Raw genomic sequence first — 25,441 nt, 5'->3', positions numbered from 1 at the left:
CCAAGACATTCCAAATCTACAAGACAATGCTATAATATATATCTTCGTGGGGTACAATGCTAAAAGTAAGAGCTACTGCTTGTGGCATGCATTTAGAGAAGATTATTGTATTTTCTAAAAATTTAACTCATCCCTTGCTTGAATGTAAAATGAAGCCAACTATGGGTCCACTGGATGTATGCAATATGTGCATGCCTTCATTCAAAAGAGGTATGCTAAATGACAACCATATAGACCAACCAAATGAAGGTTCAAAGAGAAAAAAATATGCGTAAAAGTATGGCTGATAATTAGCATTAGTTTCCGCCCGTTGGTGATACGGAAGATGATGTGTTGCATGAGGAAGACACTTCTATTCATGATGCACAAATTATGCCAAGATGGTTGCCATGAACTTTGCAAGATATTGTTTTGAGTGCTTCTTTGCCTGGTAGAACAAGATCATCTTCTCACCATGCATTAAGTGATTATATGGACATATCATTTCACAACATGTAAAGAAGAGCCATTCTCTTTTGAAGATGCAAGTGAGACTGTAAAATGGTTGGCTACTATGCAGTTGAAATTGGACTGTATTCACAAAATGGTACTTGGGAGTTATGTGAATTGCCTAAAGGTAATGATGCCATTGATACTAAGTGGGTTTAGAATATTAAGTGTATGACTGCTACAAAGCAAGACTTGTTTGCAAAAGGTTATGCACACCAATATGGTTTTAACTATGACAAGACTTTTGCACCCACTTCATGCATGGATACCATTCACATTGCACTTGCATTGGCTGCTCATTTTTCTTGGAATTTGCATCAAGTGGATGTGAAAAAATCCTTTTTGAATGGTGACTTGCATGAAGAGGCTCCTAGGTTTGACAGTAAAGGTATCTCACTTGCAAAAGGCTTTGTATGGATTTAAGCAAGCACCTTGTGCATAGCATGAGAAGATTCATTAGCACTTGATTACTCTCGCTTTTCAGTGTAACCCGAGTGAGAGAACACTTTATGTATGCAAAGATGGAGGATAATATGTTCTTAATTGGGTCACATGAGCTAAAAATTAAGGCACTAAAGGTTAATTTGCAATAGGCTTTTGATGTCACAGATATTGACCACTCGAGTTATTACCTTGGCATAAAGCTTATATTCATTGAGGGGGTTCTTGTCATGTATCAAGTAAACTCGTTGAGAAAATGCTTCATCTTTTTGGCTTTGAGGATTGCAAGCCTATTTCAATCCTAGTGAAGATGAAGTTTAGGTTTTCGCTTGAGGATGATTGTGTGATGCATATGATACTTCTCTTATCAACAAGCTATGGGATGATTGATTCATGTATGCAACACTTGGTCATACATATAGTTTGATGTTTCCCAGATGATCACATTTATGCATAGCTCTAGCAGTAAGCATTGGCAAGCAGTGGTGTGTCTTTAGATAATCAAAGGCACCATGGCTCTCGTTCTCTTTTATGGTAGATATTCTCAGTCATGCATGCATGCTTTTGCAATTTTGATTGGGCCGAAGGGTCCACTAGTGGTAATTCTTTTCTTCTAGGTTGATCATGCACATCAAGGCTGAATAAGAAGCAACCTTATTACACTTACATGTCCCTCAAGAAATTGATGTGACCCGCTTTCCTTGTATGATGGGTTACTTGATGTGGAAGAGCATTCCCAAATCGCCAATGGTTAGCATTCGGCTATGATGGATGAAGCCTTAGTGTAACCATGGTGTTAGGGTTAGGGTTGGAGAAATGGAGATTAGGGTTAGGTAATTAGGGTTAGAGATTAGGGTTGATAATTACCAATTTGCAAGCGAGAGAGTACAGAAACAATGATGATAACTCAAAGTGCAATGGTTCATTAGAAAAATCCCTTTAATATAGGCTTAGTGCTTTACATCCATTGGCTAGAGAGGTTGCATCCTTTTCCTATTGGACCATGTCATCTTGTCATCCATCCTACAAGGGATCTTTCCCATGTGCTACCACAAGTGTGGTCTTACCCTAACAATTGCCCCCTAAAGCCAAGCTTGGGGCAAACCACAAATGTTTGTTTTGGTCATGAGTTACTCCTAGGTTTATATGATTCAGTTATCCTGATTCAACATGTCAGTTCTCACTGGATTTAACACTCATGGTTCTCAAGTGGATACATCGTGGAGATTCTCAGTGGATTAAACAACCATGGTTCAATACCTCATGATTCATCATAGCGATTCTCTACCGCGGATACATCGCTATGGCTCACAAGTGAGACTTAAGATAGGTTCTCTAATGACCTAGGTAATACATTATTCATGTCATAAAGTTTAATTCATATATGAAGTAGGGTCGTCGTTGTCACCCCCTTCACTTCCAGCGTCTTGATCTTCATCTTCAAGTCGTAAGCTTTGTATGTCGATATTGTGCTTTGGTCTCTTGATTTTGTTGGTCAGTTTTGTTGAGGATGCGCCCTTCTTGGCTAATAATGCAAGGCACGCATACATTTCACTTACAATGCTAGTGATGCTTGTGTGTGTAAGGTCTTACCTTGACATTGAAAGGTAGTGTGTAATTCTCGCATGGATTGATACAATCATATCCTTATGGACAAGTGTGTAGACATATGTTTATATAGTGATGCACATGATCTATGTAGTGCCTTTATACACATATATTTCATACATCTTTATCATGGAATACAAGGATATTGGGGTATCCTTATGTCTTTTAAAAGTCCGACAGGGGCTACAGAACAAGAATGTTCTCTCCTTGTGATTGCGGATGGTGGTCGGTGTGCCTGTGAGAAGGAACTTCAAGCTAGAGGCCCTTGAGAAGCCACAACGTGGGAATAGCTTCTTGACTAGGAGGCTCTTGAAATGAGGCTTTTGTGAAAAAAGATGTGAAATTGGGCACTTAACAAAAGGTTGAGTCAACCAGGGATGCGGGGAAGGGGGCCTACAAGGGGTAGTCAGTGATGGTGACCACAGGTGATGGAGGCCTTCCAGAGGGTGATGAGCAGCAGGATGAGTTGTGATGTGTGTTGATGAGCAACTCTACACTCTACAAGTTGAGGTAGTGGTTGAACCGTCAAGTGACCACCAGGGAATGTAAGGACAAAACATGTCGTAGACCTATGTTGTCCACATTCCCTACATAATCTACATCTATGTAACCCTACACATGCATCTCTTTCTCCAAAGCAAATGCACAACTTTTTTGTACCATTCAAATATCTCATCACACTCTTCACTACCTTCTGGCCTAAATTTTTTCATAAATCTTCTAATGACAGCCACTGCAAAAGCAATTTCTAGACAAGTCCTAATCATGGTGTACATTAAAGAACTAACCACAAGTGCATAAGGAATATTTGCCATCCAATCCTTTCCTCATCAAATTTTTAACAATCCTTTTGGCTTAGTTTCACATATGGAGATAATGAAATAGAACGTGCCCCCCCCCGCCGCCGCCGCCGCCCCCCTTCCTTTATATTGAGATGAGATTGAAATGCTTCAATACGTAGAAAATGTACTCTTTTTGTAACAAGTAAGGATCCTTCTTTGACATGTCCCACATAATGCGCATGTTAAGAATATAGTTGCTTTACTCCAATATTTTATGTCAAAGTTCTCTTGTCACTTTGACTTTAATACATCTACCTTAATGTTGTTCTTCCCAACAATAAGCATATCCTTCCATATAAAGGATCAAAATCAAAATATTACCATTTGTAACTTTCTTTGTGTGGAGGCCATGATCAATTTCACTCGGCCTATTCCCTCGATACTTCATAAAAGAATCAAACTTATCATAGCATTCTTGTGGTGCTTACTTCAAACCATAAAGGCTTCTCTTAAGCTTACACACCACCTTCTCTTTGCCATTGTCAAAAACCCTTTGGATGTTGTATGTAATTTTCATGAAGATCACCACGTAAAACTGTTTTCTTAACATCCATTCAAACCAGGTCAATGCCCTCTTTGGCAACCAAAGAAAGTGTTTTCTCCAAGGTATTCATCTTGGTAATTGGAAAAAAAACCTTGTCAAAGTCTATGCCTTGCGTCTACATGAAACCTTTGGCAATCAATCTAGTCTTGTACTTTGGCTTCCCATCATATCATTGAGTGTGATCATCTTGTAGACCCATTTACAGGGCAAAGAATTTTTCTCTATTGGAAAGGATACTAAGTTCCAATTTTGATCCTTCTTCAAAAGATCCATCTATGCTTTGATAGCACCTTTCTACTTAAACTTAACTTCCCATAGAATAACCTCATCATAGTAGGAGAACTCACACAATCCGTCAACATAATGTAATCTAGATTTGGCACAAACCCCTCAAGCAGACTAGAAAACCTCTTTGGCCTTCTCAATACATCATGTTTTTCATGAGTAATCAATTGTCTCACTCATGTGTCGTTACCACTTAGTGTAGTGTTACTACTCTCTACATTTTGATCTACTAGGAGCATCATTGTGTGCACTTTCTTCACCCTATGGTGCATGGACAACCTTTTGTCTTCCTTCATGAACAAGTGGTGTAAAATCCTCAAACATAATCTACCTCACCTCAACCTCTTTGGGAGTTTTTTTGTGAAGTTTTTTCTCATTGAGTATCACATCACTCTCATGGGAAATCGTATGAGGAATCGGATGTCACAAACAAAAACCCATTTTACCATTTCTTCCATAGCCAATGAAAATGCATTTTACTCAAACTACTTTTTAAGCTCCTTGGGTACATGAAAATGCCTCACAACCACAAATGATCATATGATGGCTTTTGACCACTCCAAGCAAATTCTAGAATGCCACCATCAAGTGACTTATTTGGTGAACAATTGAAAAAATAAACCGCATTGACCACTCCAAGCTAATTCTCGAATGCCACCATCAAGTGCCTTATTTGGTGGTCAATTGAAAAAATGAATTGCACTCTTAAGAGAGTGTGCCCAAAAGCTATCTAGCAAGTTAGCGTGAGATAACATGTTGCGAACTCTCTCTTGAATCTTGCACTCATTCTCTAAGCATTTCCATTTTGGGCATGTGTATGAAGAGCATTACACTCTCTCATAATGCCATGTGTATCACAAAAACTCTAGAAGTCATTAGAGACATACTTTCCACCATTATTAGTCCTTAAGCACTTAAGATTCATGTTTAATTGACTTTTGAACAAATAAAAACGAAAAGAAGCATCATCTTAATGCGTTAATGGATATGTCCAAACCTTGCAAGTTGCATCCTCTTTAAATGTGATAAAATTTGCAGCACCACTAATTGCCTTGGTAGGCGTAGGCCCACACATCCAAATGCACTAGATCAAACTTCTCAAGCTTCTTCTTGTTTGACAGACTAGGACAAGTTGATCTATCACACTTTCCATACATACAATGATCACATAGTTCAATGTCATAAAATTTGAAAATAGGTAAGTAACCCAAAGAGCATAGAGATTTCATTCTATTTTAGTTCAAATGGCCCAATCGACTATGCCACAAAGAGATATTTGGGTGTTTGGTCATGTTGACAACATTACCTTGGATTGCACTGACACATACAAAGGGTAAAGAGTATCACACACCTCCTCTAGCCAAGACCAAAGATCTGATCTAAATCTTCCAAGTGGCATTGTCAAAAACGTATGATAATCACAATCATCTAACTGTCTAACGAAAATCAAAATCTTTTGAAGAGTAGGCATGTGTCTCACATTCTTTAGCACAAATGGAGAACCATTAGTAAGCTTCAAATGTATGTCACATGTATCAATGATCTCACAAGCAACCATTACCCAAATGTACGCATCCATATCTGCTAACATCATAGATAGAAAACCACTTTCTTTTAGGAGTAACATGAAAGGATGCAATCTTTGTCAGATGATCCATCTTTGCTCATCAAATTACATGTAGGTAAATAAGAGATAAATAAAATATCACCATCATCACTATTGATGACATTGATTTCCTCTTTCTTTGCTTGGCCCTTGTCCTCTTTCTTGCCATTCTTACACTTTTTCCTTTCTTCTCTTCCTTCCACTTAGTGTGGTTCTTCTTTATGTGACCCTTCTTCCCAAAGTGCAACATTCAATGCGCTTTTTATCCCAAGATATACTATGATGTTCATGGAATATATTACATCACTCAAAGACTTTCCCCTAAATTGCTCTCCCTCTAATACCGAGGGTGGCACTTTGCTTGCTTGGTCCACATCCTCACCCAAGCTTAGCTTCTGATCTTGTAACTGGCTAAATATGACATTGAATCTATCCAAATGAGAAGCAATTGTGTTACCTTCTTGCATCCACAAATGAAAGAATTTATTCATAAACTAGACCTTATTTGCAATAGTTTCCTTCTCACAAGTGCTACCAGATTTGAAAACTGGCTTCTTGAGTCAGTAACACACATATGCAGGAGCCTCATGCTAACATCATTTCCATGAAACTTGCATAAGAGCAAACACTCAGTATGGACAAATCGACGTCAATTAGCGTACATACCATCAAAATTCTTTAAAAAATATCAACTACCATATACTAACTAGAATTTCATACATGGATGTAGCCATAAGCTGGAAAACTTGTGGCACATACCCAAGACATCATCAACATGTGCCGAATCATCTCCAAATGTCGAGTAGATCAAGCAATCTTTTACAATAGAACATTTGTAAGAGGTTGAAAGCATGTTAACGTGTCATGCTTTTTGTTGTCCCGAACACAATTTTGACATATGCTAACTAGTACAATAACATGAGGTAGATCTCTAAGATCTATGACGCAGGGGCATCTCTGACGACAAAACTATCCCAGAAGTGTAGCGCTAGCAAGGAAATCAACAGATCTGATGTTTCTTGCAAAAAACGCAATAGAAAGCTCCTAAAACAAGGAGTCCAAATGTATAAAGTCCAACAAATTTTTCATGAAAATTTTATCATGCACCCAAGGTTTTCTTGGATATGTTAGCTTGAATATGCTAACTTGCACCAAAAAGCATGACACATTAACATGTTTTTACCCAAGAGCATACACATTGTGTGCATACCAAAATTAAGCATGAACATGTCACATATCATATTTGGATGTGTATCAACTTGAATTCACATCCAAAATCAACACTTGCGTACAAAATGCAAGCTTAAACTCTCAAAGAGAACCACAATATCATATACATGTCAAGAGTCTCAATCTATACAATGCTCTGCAACATGGGCATATACGTGCCATTGCTATTATTCAACCGGTTTGTTGTTGTTGTAGTTGCAACAAATCTATTTAAAATTCCAAAATTTTGATATTGCCAATGTATCTAGAAAATGTCAAAACCTTGGATGAGCCTCTTGGATCATATATATCCATGTCATGTATGAGATATACAAGTAAAAAATGATATTTTAGAGCTCGAAAAATAGAGAAACCTACGCTATCTATTTCTACCCACTTTTTCTCTACAACACGAATCATTCCAAGAGAAAAAGCGTGCTAGTTTTGGTGATTTTCATAATTTTGACACCATACGATCGTAAAACTCATCTTGGTACTATTTAGTATTTATTTTCATGCTTTTAAGGAATAGGGAATGTTCATATTGAAAATTATAGCCTATTGGTGAAAATTTAACAATGCTGATATATGGGCAACTTTTCACTTTCATATTTGTTTTGGTGGATTTGATGATTTAAGAAAAATTTTGATTGTGCACATGGCTTCCATAACACACCACTAATCTTCCTTGCCTTTAGAGACACCTAGTATCCATATAGCTAAGAAAATGAACCGAATGACTTTTTGGTTTAAGGGTGCGTGCATGCACGTGCACAGCACGTAGTGTACCCTCTTCACTATTGCAACTTGGAGGACAAGCATGTTAACTTTGTAGCTTCTACGAAAGTGTCACTCATATGCGAGAACTTAATATGCTTTTGAAATTTTATATGGCTGCTTATGAATTTAAAGGTCCAAAGTAGCTAATGAGTGGGGCTTCAACAACCATATAATGTTATTTATTTTAAAAAAATCCCATTGATTTTGGTGGGAAAAACTAGAAAAAGTCCCTAGATTTCTTAGTGTGAAATTGATCTAGAGAATTTTTTGTCCTTAGCAAATGTATTAGTACATTAATGGACTAGAAAGAGCCCTAGATTTCATAGTGTGAAACTGACCTGGAGAATTTTCTGTTCTTAGCAAATGCAGTAGTACCTTAATGGACTTTGATGGCTTGTCGTGACTAAATGATGAAACATTTAAAACATTGCTGGTTTTTGACATGACAAAGTGGTCTTTTGCTCAAGAAAGGACTTCAGTATATTAGCAATTCTAGTGTTACAAAATACCATACAAGCGACCCTTATGGCCCTTTGAGCTCTCAAAAAGACCCTCGTCCTATGTAGCGCACAAAAGAACCGTCATATTGAACACCTCTGATTTCCATTCCGACTAAGATCACGAATGATTCTTGATAAAGGATTTTGCAGCACAAACGACCAGCACGATGGCCACTCATTAGAGTCCATATAATACAAAACATGACAAGCGACGAGGCACTAGTATGCTCAATGATCAGCTTCAAAAGCGCTATGCAGTAGCATTTACAGTAGTGCACCTGAGCTAATTTGATTGCTTGTCACCCACCCAAGATATGCAACACAAAAGATACTGTCTTCAAACCTGTTTCTTCAGGCCCGGAATTGCTTTTCAGCAGTTCAACCGGTTGAAGCCTGCCCTTTTGAGCCACTCGAGACTGCAAACAAAAATGGTGGAAACAATCACACATGGTGTGTTGATGTTCATCTTGTAACATCCGAAGCCCCAAAAAAGTAAAGAGACAATTAATGTTACATATTATTTATTAACAAACCAACTTTTGCACAGGTGTTTACAACATGCAGACAGTTGTTTTGTAATGGAGAACTGAAAAAAGAGGAACTTCATATCAGGTTATCTGATGTCCCAGATGACCAAGATCATTAATCAACAACATGATCAGGTCATGCTTAGAACACAAGCTGTAGATGACTACATTGAAGCTTTCATGATTCAAAAACACAGGAGAACCTCTAATCAGCCAAAATAAGAAACCTGATGTTTAGAAATGGCCAAAGCGAGATGCAATTTGCCGGTGCTTTGTTGCCCAATCCGTCCTACTCCATAGAAAAATGGTTGGTGAAACTCCTTTCTTCTTCTCTAACGCACTGCTTGGAACTTCCATAGATCCCCAAGGCCATAATATCTTCCAAGAAGATGTTAAAGAGTTAATATACCTGTGCACTAATTACCAGAAAGTTCCACAGAATGCCCTGAATAGTATACCTCATTCTGTAAAAGTTCAGCATCCGTCCATACGAGATTATATGTTGAATGTTCATCCAGCCTGGCAATAAGGAGTTAACATATAAAGCTCAGTTACATTTGCTGTAAATATAACATCTGCACCATAAGTACCTTCTAGAGAAAAGTGGAGCAATAAGAACAATAAGCTTTGGCTTGAGCTCCAGTGCACAATCTAGTATCTTGTTACTTTGCTCGCCCCACAGAGCAAATGATAGACTTAGACAAATGAGCTTTATGGAAACGACATGCATGGGTTAGAGCTGGTTGAACAAAATTCAAAGAAAACAGAACATACAGAAAACTATACCAGCTTTGACCCAGTCGGTAGTGCTTCCTTGTTCATCCAATTTTTTACATCTTGCCGCTGCATTATCATCAGCATAGACATCAATTTACAACACGAAAATGCTTCCCACTGGAAAATACACATAGGTCAAAACCTACCTGAGATTGATCTACCATAAATCTCTTGTAATTGCACAATTTACCCATATTTGTGAGCCTCTCCTTGAGTAGTGAAAGATAGTCAACAGCTTGACTGCATATCTCAACCACCTAAAAAACGCACACACGTCAATGAAAACGCCGTAAATGAGGACACACAAACAGATAGGCATAACTCCATAAAAAATAACACCTTACCGTATCCCCATCATGGGCATAGTAATTGATTCTTTCAGCGACCTGCACACACAGTAGAAAAAAAAGTACGATGAAAACTAAGGAAACTAATTACATCATATGAGATGCTCAAGAGGCCTCCAAGCATGTAGGCTTGCCAATCTGATCCTCTACAATATAACCCCCAGCACACCCTCCCCCCCCCCAAAAAAAGAGAGCTTCAGTACTATGCAATCCTCACACCAAGTGCTTACCCAATATGCAATTTTAATCATCAACACAAGAACATAAAAACATCACACTCAGTTTCAGTTTAAAACCCTCAAACTATGACAAACAAAAGTGTTGCTTGTAAAGGTTGCCTTTACGGGTGAGAAAAGCTGGCACTTAAGCTCGATCGGTTAACAAAAGTCTCTTCTTACTCGACTAACAAACATCACGTATGCAAAAATCGCAACTTTGTTTTGGAATGACCTTATTTGGCCAATAAGCATCCTGTTAAAACACTTAATTGTATAACTTACAAGCACCACCAATATATATTATCACACACACAAGCACACAAGGCATGCCACAAAACTTATGCAAGTTTTCCCCCCTTATAACTTAGTGAAACCCCAGATATACACAGAAAACTCAAGCATGCAGTGTACCTCTTTTTGTCTGTTCACTGTGGGCAGAAATTGTGAAACTCCAAACTCTCGCAGTGCAACCTGCTTATCAGCACAAATTGAAGTTTGTATCATAAATGAGACACTAGAATGGGTGCCTTGCATGGTGGCTTGGCAGAAAACAATCAGACCTCATTCATAGAAAAGTTCGCCAACGACTCTACCGAGCAAATGTTTTGTGCATCTTCCACAGCGCCACCTTTTTCCAAGCAATCAAGGGCACGACGAACAGTCTATCATTATTTAAAATGGTAGTGAGACGGCGTAATCAATTGACTGTTTCAATGATATGAGGCCTTACAGAGGTCTTACAGATGCTGAATTCCAAAGTTTCCTGATAGTTGGAAAAGGTTCTGTTAAATACTCGTATTCAGATCCCCATCTGTGCTTACGGTGAGTTCCCCTCATTATTTCTTTGATCCTGCACTTAACCAAAACAAATGTTTAGATTCATTAGGAGAGAGAATAATAAAAGCACAACCAGAATGACTCAAGTATTCATCAGATGCTTCCCAATTTTACCTGCTTTCTGTACAATCAACTTCTACCCTCCCTCCATCCTTGACAGGACCACAAGGTATTTGGAGGCCTCCATCGTCAGCTGAAAATAGAGAGGTGGTGGGCCTTTCCGTATTGCCCGACTCAACTTCAAGAACACATCTTTTTGTGCTGTCAGTTCTCCTGATTTAACAAAAGAACTTTGACATTAATGAAAATAAAAGTAATCGAAACTGCAGTCAAAGTCCTTATAAAAAGTAATATTGCTCTAAAGCACCTTTTCTGCGACCTATCTGCCACAAGAATATCTTCATCTATCTGTGAGTTTGCTTTCCTCTTTTTCAGATCGTGCAACTTTGAGCTGAGCAAAATGTGATCACTATCTGACCTACTCGGGGACAAAAGTCCAGAGTGGCCCGAGTCACTAATGGCAGTTGCACCTATTCTTGACCTTGTGTGGCGTTTTACAGTCAGAATTTCTTCCTCACTGCTTGAGCTTGACTTGATTGTATTTTCACCCGACACTTCTTCGAGTTGCAAGTCCACAGTTCCAAGCCTCCTACTCCTAGCTCGTTTAAAAGTTAATGGTTTGTCTCCATTTTCTGAATATGGCTCTGCCGAGTCACCAGCCTCTGCCATCACTATTGAGAGGACTCTTCCCTCAAGAGGCTGTAAATACAAGTGAAACCTGAGCCTTGGCCCAAGCCGGGAAAAGAAAGACAGAAATTTCTCTGACATTTCAAGAAATCTGGCCATCAACCCCTAAGCATAATGACAGCCAGCAGATGATCATATTTCCAAGGATTCATTAAAAAAAATTAAGCATAGCTTACAAATAGGCAACCCAGATTGAATTTTTTCATTAAAACGAGGCTCTCATCCAAGTCAGAAACATCAGGTTTGACTTTCCAGTAACTGCCAAAAGAGCAAGCATGCCTCAGTATTTGTGTGATCTCTCTCTCTCTCTCTCTCTCTCTCTCTCTCTCTCTCTCTCTCTCTCTCTCTCTCTCTCTCTCTCTCTCTCTCTCTCTCTCTCTCTCTCTCTCTCTCTCTCTCTCTCTCTATATATATATATATATATATATATATATATATATATATATATATATACAGCGGAGTACCAGCAGAGGCCAGGACATGCCCCTTATGTGACATGGAGCCTGAGACAGAGCTGCATTATACATGCCGCTGCCCGGTCTACTACGAGATACGAGGCCGCTTCCATTGCTTGTTCAGAGAGGGTTTTGGACCACTCTCAAGAGTCATGGGATACGAGGATCAGAGATGCCTAGGTCTGTTCTTGCTCGAGCTACGCAGACACAGAGATAGCCTGATGAATGGCGAGGCTAGCCAGTCTCAAAGACGGATCACAGACTTCTTCAGAGCAGACATGGGACAGCCGCAAGAGCCACTCCCACAGTAGAGATCCCCCTCGTCTCACACCAGAGGCACATTGATCGACCGAGCGACTGAACTGGGGAAATCCAGGCGCCCATGACTGCGGAGGACCACACAACATTGACGGAGACTACGTCAGAAGATTCGGAGCACTCTGGCAAGGCATGCACGACGCCCGGTCAGACTACTAACCATGGAGGAGATTGATAAGATCCGCCCAACGACCGATGCTAGATCTCCTGTGATTCAGCTATCCCAGCCAGTGTAACAGGGAACGGGCGGAACACAGCCCAAACGTTCCGAAACGGCGTTCCGGACGAGTTCCGTTCCCGAAACGGAGTCGGGAACGGAACACCGTTCCGGAACAGGGTGTAACCGGAATGGTGTTCCGGAACAGGGCGGGTCGTGAAGCGGAATGGCAGAAAGCGGGGTAAAACGGGCAAAAGTAGGCATTTGGGGGCAGATTTGGGGCTGTTTGGGGAACATATTTGGGGCAAATTGAGGGCAGGTTTCGAGGCAGATTTGGGAGCAGTTTTGGGGTTGTTTAGGAGTTGATTTGGGACTAAGTTGAATGGAGGTAATTCAAGCCTTACTTCAGTCCACCGTTCCGGCCCCGTTCCCGTTTTGGGCCTCCCTCCTCCTCCCCGTTCTCGTCCCGTTCCGGACCCTCCTGTTCCCGTTCCCCGTTCCCGTTCCGGGTAACTATGATCCCAGCAAGCCACCCCTTTTTTGCTTAGTTCACATCGACCAGTCTAGGATCCCATAGTACTCTGACTTTGTATCAGATCCACCACCTTGTAACTTTCTGGTCCCATAGTACTCTGACTTTGTATCAGATCCACCACCTTGTAACTTTCTGGTCACTATGGCCTTTTGAAGACGTTAATATAACATTTCATTTCATTTCATTTCTCTCTCTCTCTCTCTCTCTCTCTCTCTCTCTCTCTCTCTCTCTCTCTCTCTCTCTCTCTCTCTCTCTCTCTCTCTCTCTCTCTCTCTCTCTCTCTCTCTCTCTCTCTCTCTCTGCCTTCTACAAAGATGGTCGGGTGGTGATTGCAGAGTGGCGCGCTGCATGACGGTGCGAGACTTATGGGACCACACTGAAGATTGCTACTTGGAATTGTAATGGGTCTATGATGTTGGACGTTGGTACATTTGAGGACAGTTTCAGAGACAGGGACATTGTATTCTTCTCAGAGACTCACCAGGCCCCTGGACAAGTGATGCCACACGTGGTGGGATATAGATGGGAGACAACCCACAGGACAGCTACAAGATCTGGGCATGGGAGTAGAGGTTCAAGAGTAGCAGCAGTGCAATTTAGAGAGGAGCTACAGCCACTACTACATATTGTACGAAGAGATGAGCATGCTAGATACATGTGGGTGAGACTGAGAGCTGACACGAGTCGATTTCTATACATTGCCATATGTTACTTTCCTCCCAATACATCAGTATATGCTGCATCCAAAGGGCAGTCGCCTTTCTCTATACTAAACGATGACATGGGAGTTTTCTAGGGATGGTGATATCATTCTCCTAGGGGACTTCAATGCCCAAACGGGCAACTCTCAGACAGTCTTCTATGAAACTTCGGATGAGATGCTTAGAGAGCTGGATGTAGGTGAATTGGGGCTTGACAGACGCTCACATGACAGAGAGCAGACGGAGTATGGGAGATACCTCATGGAGATGACGACTACACATGGGTTAGCCATACTTAATGGCTTACAGCGATTCCCTGGACCAGCCAGTTTCACATGCTTTCCACACAGACATGGGTCAAGTACAATGGACTATGTTATGACACAGCCGAGCTTTCTCCCTTGCATTCAGGATTTCACAGTGGGAGCCAGGCTAGTGGGCGTAGCAATGGATCATGCTCTCTTGACACTGTCCGTTTCATTTCAGTATAGTACAGCCCAGACATCAGGAGGCAGGTCACACACCCGTTATACATTTACACTAGAGACTGATTCCGTTTATAGAGAGGAGATCTGGGACCGTCTGTGGGAAGGCACAACTGGCACAGGCCTCTCAGTGGAGGAGTGCACCACTCTACTGACTGACACACTACATGGTGCTGCATCAGTGGCATACCCCACACTCAGCCGGACAGGAGACGACATTTTGGGAGCATGCCACAGAATAGTTGGTTTGATGAAGAGTGCAGAGAGATGAGAGCCCAGCTTCAGAGGGATCTTCTTTTCGGAGTCATCACTTACAGACAGTCTCGGATTGCTTCCCAGTGCCTTGTGCCACGGAAGAAGCGACTTATATCAGATGTTCTTGAGTAGGGACTTAGGAGAGTCATGGCGACTCTTTCATGAGCACTCCCCTCCCCCAGTGATTACTTCACCTGATGTGTGGGGCCAATATGCAAGATCTCTCTCTCTCTCTCTCTCTCTCTCTCTCTCTCTCTCTCTCTCTCTCTCTCTGATTGAGACTGGGAGATACAAGGGAGTACCAGCAGAGGACAGGAAATGCCCCTTGTGTAACATGGAACCTGAGACAAAGCTACACTATACATGTCGCTGCCCCGTCTACTACAAGATACGAGGCCGTTTCCATTGCTTGTTCAGAGAAGGTTTTGGACCACTCTCAAGAGTCATGGGATACGAAGATCAGAGATGTCTGGGTTTGTTCTTGCTCGAGCTGCGCAGACACAGAGATAGCCTGATGAATGGCGAGGCTAGCCAAACTCAAAGACGGATCACAGACTTCTTCAGAGCAGACACAGGACAGCCGCAAGAGCCACTCCCACAACAGAGCTCCCCCTCGTCTCACACCAGAGGCACACTAATTGACCGAGCGATTGAACTGGGGAAATCCAGGCACCCACGACTGCGAAGAACTACACAGCATCAACGGAGGCTACGACAGAAAATTCGGAGCACGCTGGCTAGGCATGCACGACGCCCGGTCAGACTACTAACCATGGAGGAAATTGATGAGATTCGCCAACAACCGATGCTAGATCTCTTGTGATTCAGCTATCCCAACAAGCCGCCCATTTTTTGCTTAGTCTTTTGCTTGGTTCACATCGATCAACTTAGGACCCCATAGTATATATCTTTGTTTTGTACTGTTGTTAGGTTATTTTGTTACTCTGACTTTGTATCAGATCCACCACTTTGTAACTTTCGGGTCTCATAGGTCATTATGGCCTTTTGAAGACGTTAATATAACATTTCATTTCAGTTCTCTCTCTCTCTCTCTCTCTCTCTCTCTCTCTCTCTCTCTCTCTCTCTCTCTCTCTCTCTCTCTCTCTCTCTCTCTCTCTGTGTGTGTGTGTGTGTGTGTGTGTGTGTGTAAGGTGCAGTGGAAGTGAATGTTGAACTTTGCTCAAAATGAGTGCTTCGAACTGTGCTCAAGGGTTCCTTTTACTTATGGAAGGGAGAGCCTTCCGTTCCTTTAGTGAGAAAGTGCAAATGATCATAAACAAAGTGGTAAACATTGCGAATGAAGGTGCTGAGACTAAAGATAGAGAGAGAAGAATACGACGCGGGAATGTTGTCAAACCCTCCTCCAAGGGCCCCACTCTCTATGGCGAGAGAGGTCTATGCTATTGATTGCACAAATCTTGTACAATGGTCTAAATGCAATGGACTTGCCGACGATGTTACGACGAGGAGGACAGCGATGAGACGGGCTGAAATCTGAAAACACTAAGGGCTGAAATTTGCAAATCTTGTATCTGCTGAATTATGACTCTATGTCGGTGACGACGGCGATGACGACGACGCGACGACAATGTGCTGAAAACGCAGATGCTGAAATCTGCGAACAGCGGGCTGAATCTGCAAACTCTGGTTGATCTGACCGTGCGACTGGGATCTGTTGCGGGAAGGTGAGATCTGCGAGGTTTGGGGGCTGCGGTGCGGAGTCTGCTGACTGCTGAAAACTGAAAACGCTGATGCACTAGATGGTTCCGTCGCCAGGAATCTACAAAACGCTGATAGTAAACTGCAATTGCAAAAACGTTGGGCTGATCTGTTGTCTACTACAAAAACGCTAGGGAGTCTGCTGCAATCTGCTGACGCCAGGCTAATCTACAATCTGCACAACGCTGGGGCTGATCTGCACTTGCTGAAAAACGCTAAGTTGTTCCGCCAGGGGTCTTGCTGAGAAGGTGCATTGCAAAACAATGGGTCTCTGCTCTCTCTTCTGCCACAAAGTGCTAGCGCTAGCTTTTCTTATATAGTCACTTGCAAAATTGCCCTACCTAGTTTCCCAACAAAGTCACTTGATAATAATAAGTGAAACATGGCTAAAATAGGGAAAATGGGTTCTGTGCAATGTAAAATGCTTCTGATGGATACTGACTGTAATCTAGTGATCATGCTGTGTACAACCATAGGAAATGCAACTACTTTAAGTGTCTGGACATGCACGGTCTGCGAACACACTCACAAAGGTGTCAGAACACTTCCTAAGCTAACTGAACCCTTGCCATGAAGTAGCTTGTCCACATGCACATAGAGTTAGATGTGTACGTGACATCCCCTCCTTTTTAAAGTGAGGTACTTGTACCGAACTGTATGGCGTCGAGGGAGATCGTCAACAGCGTCTGGATGAATCCCGAGAAGGACTCTTCGCCGGCCCACTCTTATGTGTGGGTCGTGCGATACTTGAACTTCATAAAGGTCTGCAACGCTTGCTTCTTTGGGCCGCGCCGAAAGCGACACAAAGTCATATGTGGCTGCGTCAAAGCTCCAACTTTGGCTGTAGTTGTGAATCTATCTTCTTCAAGAATCTTCGAGGAGGAAAATTCATGAAACCACTTCCAACATAAAAACATGAACATACCCATTCCATGTAAAGTGACTGGAAAAATTCTAGTCTTCTTTAAAGACAGTGCATGCAATGTAGACGAACAAAGTGATAGAGTGTCAAACTGTTCATCAAACACACGCAAAAATTGGAATCGAAACTTGTCTTTCTGATCTAAATCTATCAAATGTGGCAAATCACAATGTAAATGCCGATGCTTGATGCTCAATCCTTCTTGTGCTCTTTCGGATACTGTGTCATGCCAAGGAAGAGACATGGAATGTGAATTCCTTGAATGCAAATATTCCATCTTTTCATGAGTAATCCGCATACATCCGTGCTCATTCATGAGTAAATCGTGTACATCGTACAATATCGCATGCCTATGAAAAGGGAACACATAAAGACGGTAACTAAAATACAGGAAACCATCACGAATGAAACACTCGAACAATGCGTACTGACTAATCATGCGCATACACAATACTTCCTGTGGGTGTTCCTTAGATCTTGACTCGAGAGCCAAGATCGATTCTTCGTGATTAATCGAATCTGCAATGAGGTTAGCTTCGCTAGAAAAAGCATCAACTAAACCATCACCCTTGTGAACAATCACATCTGTATCCTGCAAATCATCATCATTGTGAATAATCACATCTTTATCATGCAAAACATATGTGTCGTGCTTTGAAGAAGACAAGACTGAGAGAGTTTCCTTCTCCTGATTCTTTTCAAGCTTCGCCTGCACATTAGAAATGAGAGATGAAGAATGAACAACTTCCTTCCCACGAATGACAATGGGAAAGTCACTTTTGGCACTGAAAGTGAAAGTATTGGCTGCCCAATCAATGAGAGGGTTATGCTCACGAGACCATCGAATACCTAAAAGCATATCACATCCTGAAAGAGTAGATACTATAAATTTTATGCGGAAGGACGCTTGCTGAACAATGAACAACACATCAAGGCACTCTCGTGTAATGAGAGAGTCCATACTGGAAGCGAAGCCCGACACCTCGAAAGGAGATGTCTTGCTAACCTCCAAGCGGGCTCTTTCGACAAGAGAGTCACTTATCACATCCTGCATACTGCTTGGATAAAACAATATGACAAAACGCTGACCCTTCACATGACCATAACACTTAATGAGAGACTCATCAATGGGAGGATCATGAGAAACTTGGGTCACACTCGTGTTCTCATTTATGGCATTAAGAGAGGATGTGGGTTCTGTGGGTTCTTTAGATTCGTTAGATTCAATCTTAGGACGTGTTCTTTTTATGTGACCCTTGATGTGACAATGATAACATCGACCTTCCTTAGAATAAATGCTTTGTTCTTCTGACGCCATGTATCTTCCTAAAATTCCTTGTGCTAGATTCATTGTGTGAGTTCTTGATACTAGAGGAAGATTAGTTAGAAGAGTTACCATTCTTATCATTCTTACCATTCTTACCGTTCTGAGGGTTCTGAGAAGTCTGAGAGGTACTTTGAGAAGTCTTGTTCTCTTTAAGCTCTCACTTACTGTGCTTCATCTCTAGTGCGAGAGCAATCGCTACCGCCTTGTTAAGCTCTACGGGGTTGAGGACTTTGACATCAAACCTGATATAGTCAAACAGGCAAACCAATTTGCTTGAGACTGCGTTAATCGTCCTTCAATCGTGCGAGGTACTGTGGTGGCATAAACCGCGCCTTGAGCTTGTCTTGGAGGTTGGCCCAATTGAGAAAAGAGACGCTCCTTCGGGTGCGCGGTCAACTGTGCCTCTTGCCATGCGTGGTACCAATTAATGGCATCACCGGGCAGGTAAATAGCTGCCGTCAAAACCTTGTTATTTCCTGTCTTCTTAGTTGTCGCAAAATAAGCATTAAATTGATGCAACCAAGAATGAATAACACTAGCATCAATCTTACCGTCATACTTACTTAACGTGATCTTCTCTGTGACGGGGTTGTTGGAGTTCGAGTCTCTGCTACTTAACGAACTACCAGCATCTTTGACCGGTTCGGACTTCGAGGTGAGTACTTGTAGAACCAACTCTTGCATGTGTTGATCTCTCTGCACCTCACGCTCTAACCCCAAGGCCGCTCGTCTGTCTACGGCCGCCAAGCGCTCACGCTCCAAGGCTAACCGTTTTTCTTCGTGCTCGCGATCCAATTCTGTCTTTCTTTCTACGGCCGTCAAGCGCGCTTGTTCGCACTCACGCTCTAAGGCTACCATTCTTTCTTCGCGCTCGCAATCCAAGATGGCGCGTTACGCTTCTTGTCGTATCATCATGTCCATCATCGTCTTGACCAAAGCCTCCATAGAATTTGGTGCAATCCTTGGCGTAGATGGGGAAAGAGGAGGGTCGGAAAAACCTCCACGTGCGGAAAATTCTTCTTCGCCACCTCCATGCTCATCATGTTCACGCGAAGTATCCATTCCGCTTCGAGTGATGATCATACACTGAGTCTTGAGTTCTTAAGTTCACGAGGAACTTGGGTTCTTGAGTTCTTGAGTTCTTGAGGTTCTTGAGTCCTTGAGGGTCTCGAGTTCTTGAGGTTCTTCTTTAGCTTGCAATCTATGTTAGAGAAGGATCTTCTCTTACCCGAGCTCTACTCTTCCCTGCGGACGCACCCCTTGGCGACCTTGCGCTCACAACAAGGTTGCTTTTTCCCACCTCACCTCGATTGGCCGGCTGATAAGTGCACGGTCGCTCTCAATGAGTGAAAAGAGAAACAAAGGGAGGCTGGACAAGCCCTTCTTTCTTGGGTTTCCTGCCACTCTTCAAAAACACGATTAGGGAATCGAAACGCCCAAGTGGACTTGGGTTACATGCGACCGCAACAAGCAAAAAAAAATTCTTGTGGTTCTTTCCTTGAGTGATATAGAACACTGCCAAAGCTCTGATACCAATGTAAGGTGCAGCGGAAGTGAATGTTGAAGTTTTGCTCAAGATGAGGGCTCCAAACAGGTTCCTTTTACTTATGGAAGGGAGAGCCTTCCGTTCCTTTAGTGAGAAAGTGTAACAAACTGCTGATGTGTCAAAGCCTTAAGAATGGAGCCAACTTGCAGATGCCGGCCGAGGGGCCTAAACCCTAAGAAGAACAAGTAACAGAAGAAATCCACCCAACTTATGGGGACCCCGTCCGATGGGGCCCCAGTGACATAAAGGGATTAAAATAAAGCAGGACCCGCACACATGCAAAAACTAATATTTCTGAAAATCACGCTAACATGACGACGTGGCAGGCTGTACGGATTTCCGCGTTTTGCGTTGGCTGATGACGTGGCAGGCTGTACAAATTTCCGTAAATTGCACTGGCAGCTTCTGGCATTGCTTTTTGGACTAGAAGCTTTTGAGTTTTAAAGGCTTTTTACTGTAACTGCTTTTCAAGCCAAGGGCCTTTAAATATGAGGTTGGGCTCATTCTCTGGCATGCTTCCTAGAGAAGGTGTAGAGTCTGGAGTACCAGCTTGTACTGTGTTGATGCAATATAAAGAAATACCGAAAGGGGCGCCAAGGTTTGGGGCCAATGCTCTCTGGGGTGGAATTCCGCCACTCCGGGTCGCGTGTTGTCTCTCTCTCTTTCAGTTCAGTTGTTATTAAAGTGCTAAAAGTATGCTCAGTTTGTTCTTTACTATTGGCACGTGGTGCCCGTCTTGTGACAGAAAATGCAAATGATCACAAACAAAGCAGTACACACTATAAATGAAGGTGTTGAGACTGAGAGATAGAGAAAGAAGAATACGACACCGGAATGTTGTCAAATCCTCCTCCAAGGGCCCCGCTCTCTATGGTGAGAGAGGTCTATGCTATTGATTGCACAAATCTCGTACAATGGTCTAACTGCAATGGACTTGCCGACGATGAGGACGGCGACGAGACGGGCTGAAATCTGCAAATCTTGTATCTGCTGAATTTTGACTCTATGTTGGTGACGACGGCGATGACGACAACGCGACGATGATGCGCTGAAAACGCAGATGCTGAAATCTGCAAACAGCGTGCTGAATCTGCAAACTCTAGCTGATCTGACCGTGCTGCGAGAATCTGCTGCGGGAAGGTGAGATCTGCGAGGTTTGGGGGTTGCGGTGTGGAGTCTTGATTGCTGAAAGCTGAAAACGCTGATGCACTAGATGGTTTGTCGCCGGGAATCTGCCAAACGCTGATGGTAATCTGCAATTGCAAAAACGCTGGGCTGATATGTTGTCTGCTGCAAAAACGCTAGGGAGTCTGTTGCAATCTGCTACGCCAGGCTGATCTGCAATCTGCAACGTGCTGGGGTTGATCTGCAATTGCTGAAAATGCTAGGCTTCCTGATGGCTGAAAAACGCTAAGTTGTTCCGCCGGGGGTCTTGTATCACAAGACGGGCACCACGTGCCAATAGGAAAAAACAGACTTGAACAGACTTTTAGCACTTTAATAACAACTCAATTGAGAAAGAGAGAGAGAGAGACGACACGCGACACGGAGTGGTGGAATTCCACCCCAGAGAGTATTGGCCCCAAACCTTGGCGCCCTTTCGGTATTTCTTTATATTGCATCAACACAATACAAGCCGGTACTCGAGACTTTGCACCTTCTCTAGGAAGCATGCCAGAGAATGAGCCCTAACCTCATAGGTCCTTGGCCTGAAAAGCAGTTACAATGAAAAGCCTTCAAAACTCAAAAGCATCTGGTCCAAAAGCTGTTGGGTTCAAGCCCTTTTTCAGTACCCGTGGGAAACGCCTCTTACAAGCATGCCGGTAAAGACTCAGTTAAGGTAAGTTTTGCATGGCAAGTCTGCCTTCTATATATGTAAAAGGCTATACATCAATCAGTAGAGCGTAAGTTGTTTTTATTATGTTGTCTCTCTCTCTCTCTCTCTCTCTCTCTCTCTCTCTCTCTCTCTCTCTCTCTCTCTCGTCCTGCTGCACTTGTACGCCATGCTCCAAAGCCTTCACCCCCCTTAGACCCTAACATCTGGTATCAGAGCCCAGGTGGGCCGCCAAAGCAAGGAGGAGAGGAGCTCTTCATGCTAATAGATTTTGCAAGGCGGCACCTCTGTAGTAGGAATTAAAGCATTTACGTTTTGAACTGCTGCGGATTGCAGAGCCATGTGCAGAACATATGCTAAGCTCTTGGATGGTGCGTGGCTGCATTGGTACTCGCGCTTCAGACCTCGCATCTCAGTTTATAGAGCCGGCCGAGGGTGCATGAGACGAGGAATTGCAACTGTGCAACCACAGGGCTTCAAAGCCTGGGAGCTTTATCACGAGACAAGGCCAAAGCTGCATAACCTCCAGAACACACACTAAGCGAAACAACTGCAAGTGCCAGTCGTCCTCCATCTGCGCTATGTCGGCATCTGCAACACAGAGCTCGTTTGATTTGATTTATTTCACACTTTAATAAGTGTGGTCAACCTCAATTAACCCCTTAAGAGGGATTCACACCCACACGAGCATCGGCAGTTCAAATACAAAAAGACTTAACCAAATTTGATGAGTTTCTCGACACAAAAGAGCTGGAGTTACATGCTTCGAAATTGGTTACCAGCTTTACCAAACCTAAAACGGAAGATAATTTCCAAATTGCCGAGAGCTTCGATAGTATCGGCAATCAAGCATGGATCCATTACTCAATATTAATAATTTGCAGTTTTGTAAACTATTCAGCTTATTGAAGCTATATCGGTATTCTGCCTACACATCTTGGTATGTATGCAAACAATTTTTTTGTTCAAGGATTACAAGACATCGACACTCGCAACAACGAAGACGGATTTGCTTCGAGACAACTCTACAAAACCGACTGTCAGCATCATTACCTATATTTTCCTAGTTCTATGTCAATTTTTCTACAGTCAACTGTCTTGACAATCTTGTACGGGCTCTAGACACTGCCACAGGTAAGTGGTAAGACCTCCCAATTTTTGTCAGTTCTCGGCCTGTTTTTTACCGCTTCTCGTGAGGTTATTGGGTATACCTTAAATCCAAGGTTTGGAAGTGAACCAAAAACTCCATTTTTGGTAGCTAAATTTTTGACCTACACCCTATTTGTTCAAGGGGGGTTTCTACTATCACAGCACAAGGTTATGGATACACCAGAAATCCTTGGTTGTGAGAAAACCTAAAACTCACGGTTGACGAGTATACCAAAAACTCGAGGTATCATGAGAGTGATCTGTCGAGTTCGGGCTTGAGGGGGGATTGTTGGGTTCAAGCCCTTTTTCGGTACCAGTGGGAAACGCCTCTTACAGGCATGCAGGTAAAGACTCAGTTAAGGTAAGATTTGCATGGCACATCTGCCTCCTATATATGTAAAAGGCTATACATCAATCAGTAGAGCGTAAGTTGTTTTTATTCTGTTGCGTCTCTCTCTCTCTCTCTCTCTCTCTCTCTCTCTCTCTCTCTCTCTCTCTCTCTCTCTCTCTCTCTCTCTCTCTCTCTCTCTCTCGTCCTGCTGCACCTGCATGCCATGCTCCAAAGGTGGCACCCACCATAGCCAGCCTCGTTCCTAGCAAAAGCAATGCTCAAAAGCTGCCAGTGTAAAATCCGGAATTCTGTACAGTTGCCACGTAAGCAGTCAGCACAAAACGTGGAAATCCGTACAGCATGCCAAGTCATCAACCAGCGTGATTTTCGGAAATCTACCACGTCATCAACCAGCTTCGCAATTTCTTGTCTTGCTTTATTTTAATTTTTTATCTCACTCGGGGCCCCATCGGACGGGGTCCCCATAAGTTGGTAGGACTTCTTCTTCTGTTACTTATTCTTCTTAGGGTTTAGGCCCCTTGGCCGACATCTGCAAGTTGGCTCCCTTCTTTAGGGCTTTGACACGTCAACAGTTTGTGACATCTCCCCTTTGAAAGAGAGTAATCGTCCGCGTATTGCAAAACAACTCAAGTTAGCTCAAAAATTTACGAGGGTCATTCCGAGGGTGATTCCGAGGGACCATAAGTTAGCTCTTTTTGTTAAAGGAGTTAGCTTCTCCTTTCGTCCAGATCGGAACTCTTGATATTCGGGCGTAGTAAAATTAGTCATCACACCCAGACCGTACTGATCTTCCACGGGTATCTTGATGCACTAAAATTACATACCATGCAATCTCATCCAATTACGAATATTCGGTAATTGGCACATCAAAATGCAACACAAATGCTTACATATGCATGTTACAAGACAGAGAAACATAAAGCCGCCGATGAACACTCCTCCCGCATAACCTAACAAGGTCCGGGCCAGGAGATATTCAACGACTCCCTCGTCACTCCTCCCGCATAACCTAAAAAGGTCCGAGCCGAGAGATATAGAGGCCTTTTACAACCAAACGCCCCCCAGACCGCAGCCTGCATCATTTGGAGGTGCTGAGAGTAACCACTGCTCAGACTTATTAATACTCCTCCCGCAGAACCATCCAAGTCCGAGCCGAGAGTCACAACAACAATTATTTTACAAGCATACAACCAAACGCTCCCCAAACATCCCGTCTGCGTCGTTCGGAGATTCAAACAATAGCAAAACAACATTTCTCACTACTCCACCCGGGAGTAAAATCACCAATCATTGAAACTAGTATTAAAACCAGAGTCAAACATTTCAAATCGGCACCAAGACAAGTTCAAAACACATACCGTCCATTTCAAACAATACTTTCTAGCTATAAAGAAAAAAAAAACAAGTAGAGAGTTCATTCGAGATTTTGTTCGAACAACCGAACTTTGAGGACGATTGGCTTGTCCTTCTGCATCACAGTGATGGTTCGGTTCCGACCCTGGAGAGTCGCATAATTCTTGTCGTGCCAAGGCATGCCCAAGAGAACGTCGCAATTGCCCAACTTCATGATGTGGAAATCAGCTTTTCCATGATAATTTTGAATAGTCACTAGAAGAGCACCAATGAGCGGCACCACTTTCTGAGTTTGCCCTGTGGCTTGCCCAGCTTCAATTTCTCCACCCTCTGCATCATAATCAAAGTGCATCTGCTTTAGGAATTCTGGATGAATGAAGTTCTCTGTAGCTCCGGGGTCAAAGAAAATAAGGGCTTTGAAGCCATTGACTTTGCCATATACTCGACATAATTCATTTGTACTTTCAAGGTGTATGCCATAAATATCAAGAACTAGTCCAATAGCAGGTCTAGCTCTCTTAGTAGAGGTGGCGTCGGGGTTCTGTCGACCGTTGGTGCGGGCGTCGGCTCCTCTGG

At 42.7% G+C, this 25,441-nt stretch overlaps 1 protein-coding gene across 1 annotated transcript in view; it reads right to left on the bottom strand.

The window, feature by feature from the left end:
- Positions 1-8,238: 8,238 nt before the first annotated feature.
- Positions 8,239-25,441, bottom strand: part of LOC147431826 (uncharacterized) — a 65,012-nt gene continuing 47,809 nt past the window's right edge. The window contains exons 4-17 of the mRNA XM_086494295.1: positions 11,934-12,015; positions 11,378-11,769; positions 11,125-11,283; positions 10,915-11,023; positions 10,734-10,835; positions 10,585-10,644; positions 9,953-9,994; positions 9,755-9,865; positions 9,618-9,674; positions 9,422-9,540; positions 9,290-9,350; positions 9,173-9,209; positions 9,059-9,120; positions 8,239-8,720 (exon numbers count right to left, since the gene is read on the bottom strand). Of these exons, the coding sequence (XP_086350421.1) occupies positions 8,604-8,720; positions 9,059-9,120; positions 9,173-9,209; positions 9,290-9,350; positions 9,422-9,540; positions 9,618-9,674; positions 9,755-9,865; positions 9,953-9,994; positions 10,585-10,644; positions 10,734-10,835; positions 10,915-11,023; positions 11,125-11,283; positions 11,378-11,769; positions 11,934-12,015 (1,510 nt within the window). The 3' untranslated portion in view covers positions 8,239-8,603. The remainder of the gene's footprint in view (positions 8,721-9,058; positions 9,121-9,172; positions 9,210-9,289; positions 9,351-9,421; positions 9,541-9,617; positions 9,675-9,754; positions 9,866-9,952; positions 9,995-10,584; positions 10,645-10,733; positions 10,836-10,914; positions 11,024-11,124; positions 11,284-11,377; positions 11,770-11,933; positions 12,016-25,441) is intronic.

Source organism: Adiantum capillus-veneris, chromosome 21, assembly GCF_014529385.1.
Source record: "Adiantum capillus-veneris isolate H3 chromosome 21, ASM1452938v2, whole genome shotgun sequence".
Lineage (NCBI taxonomy): Eukaryota > Viridiplantae > Streptophyta > Polypodiopsida > Polypodiales > Pteridaceae > Adiantum > Adiantum capillus-veneris.
The sequence above is the reverse complement of the archived record's forward strand: the minus strand, read 5'-3'. Positions and strand labels throughout refer to the sequence as shown.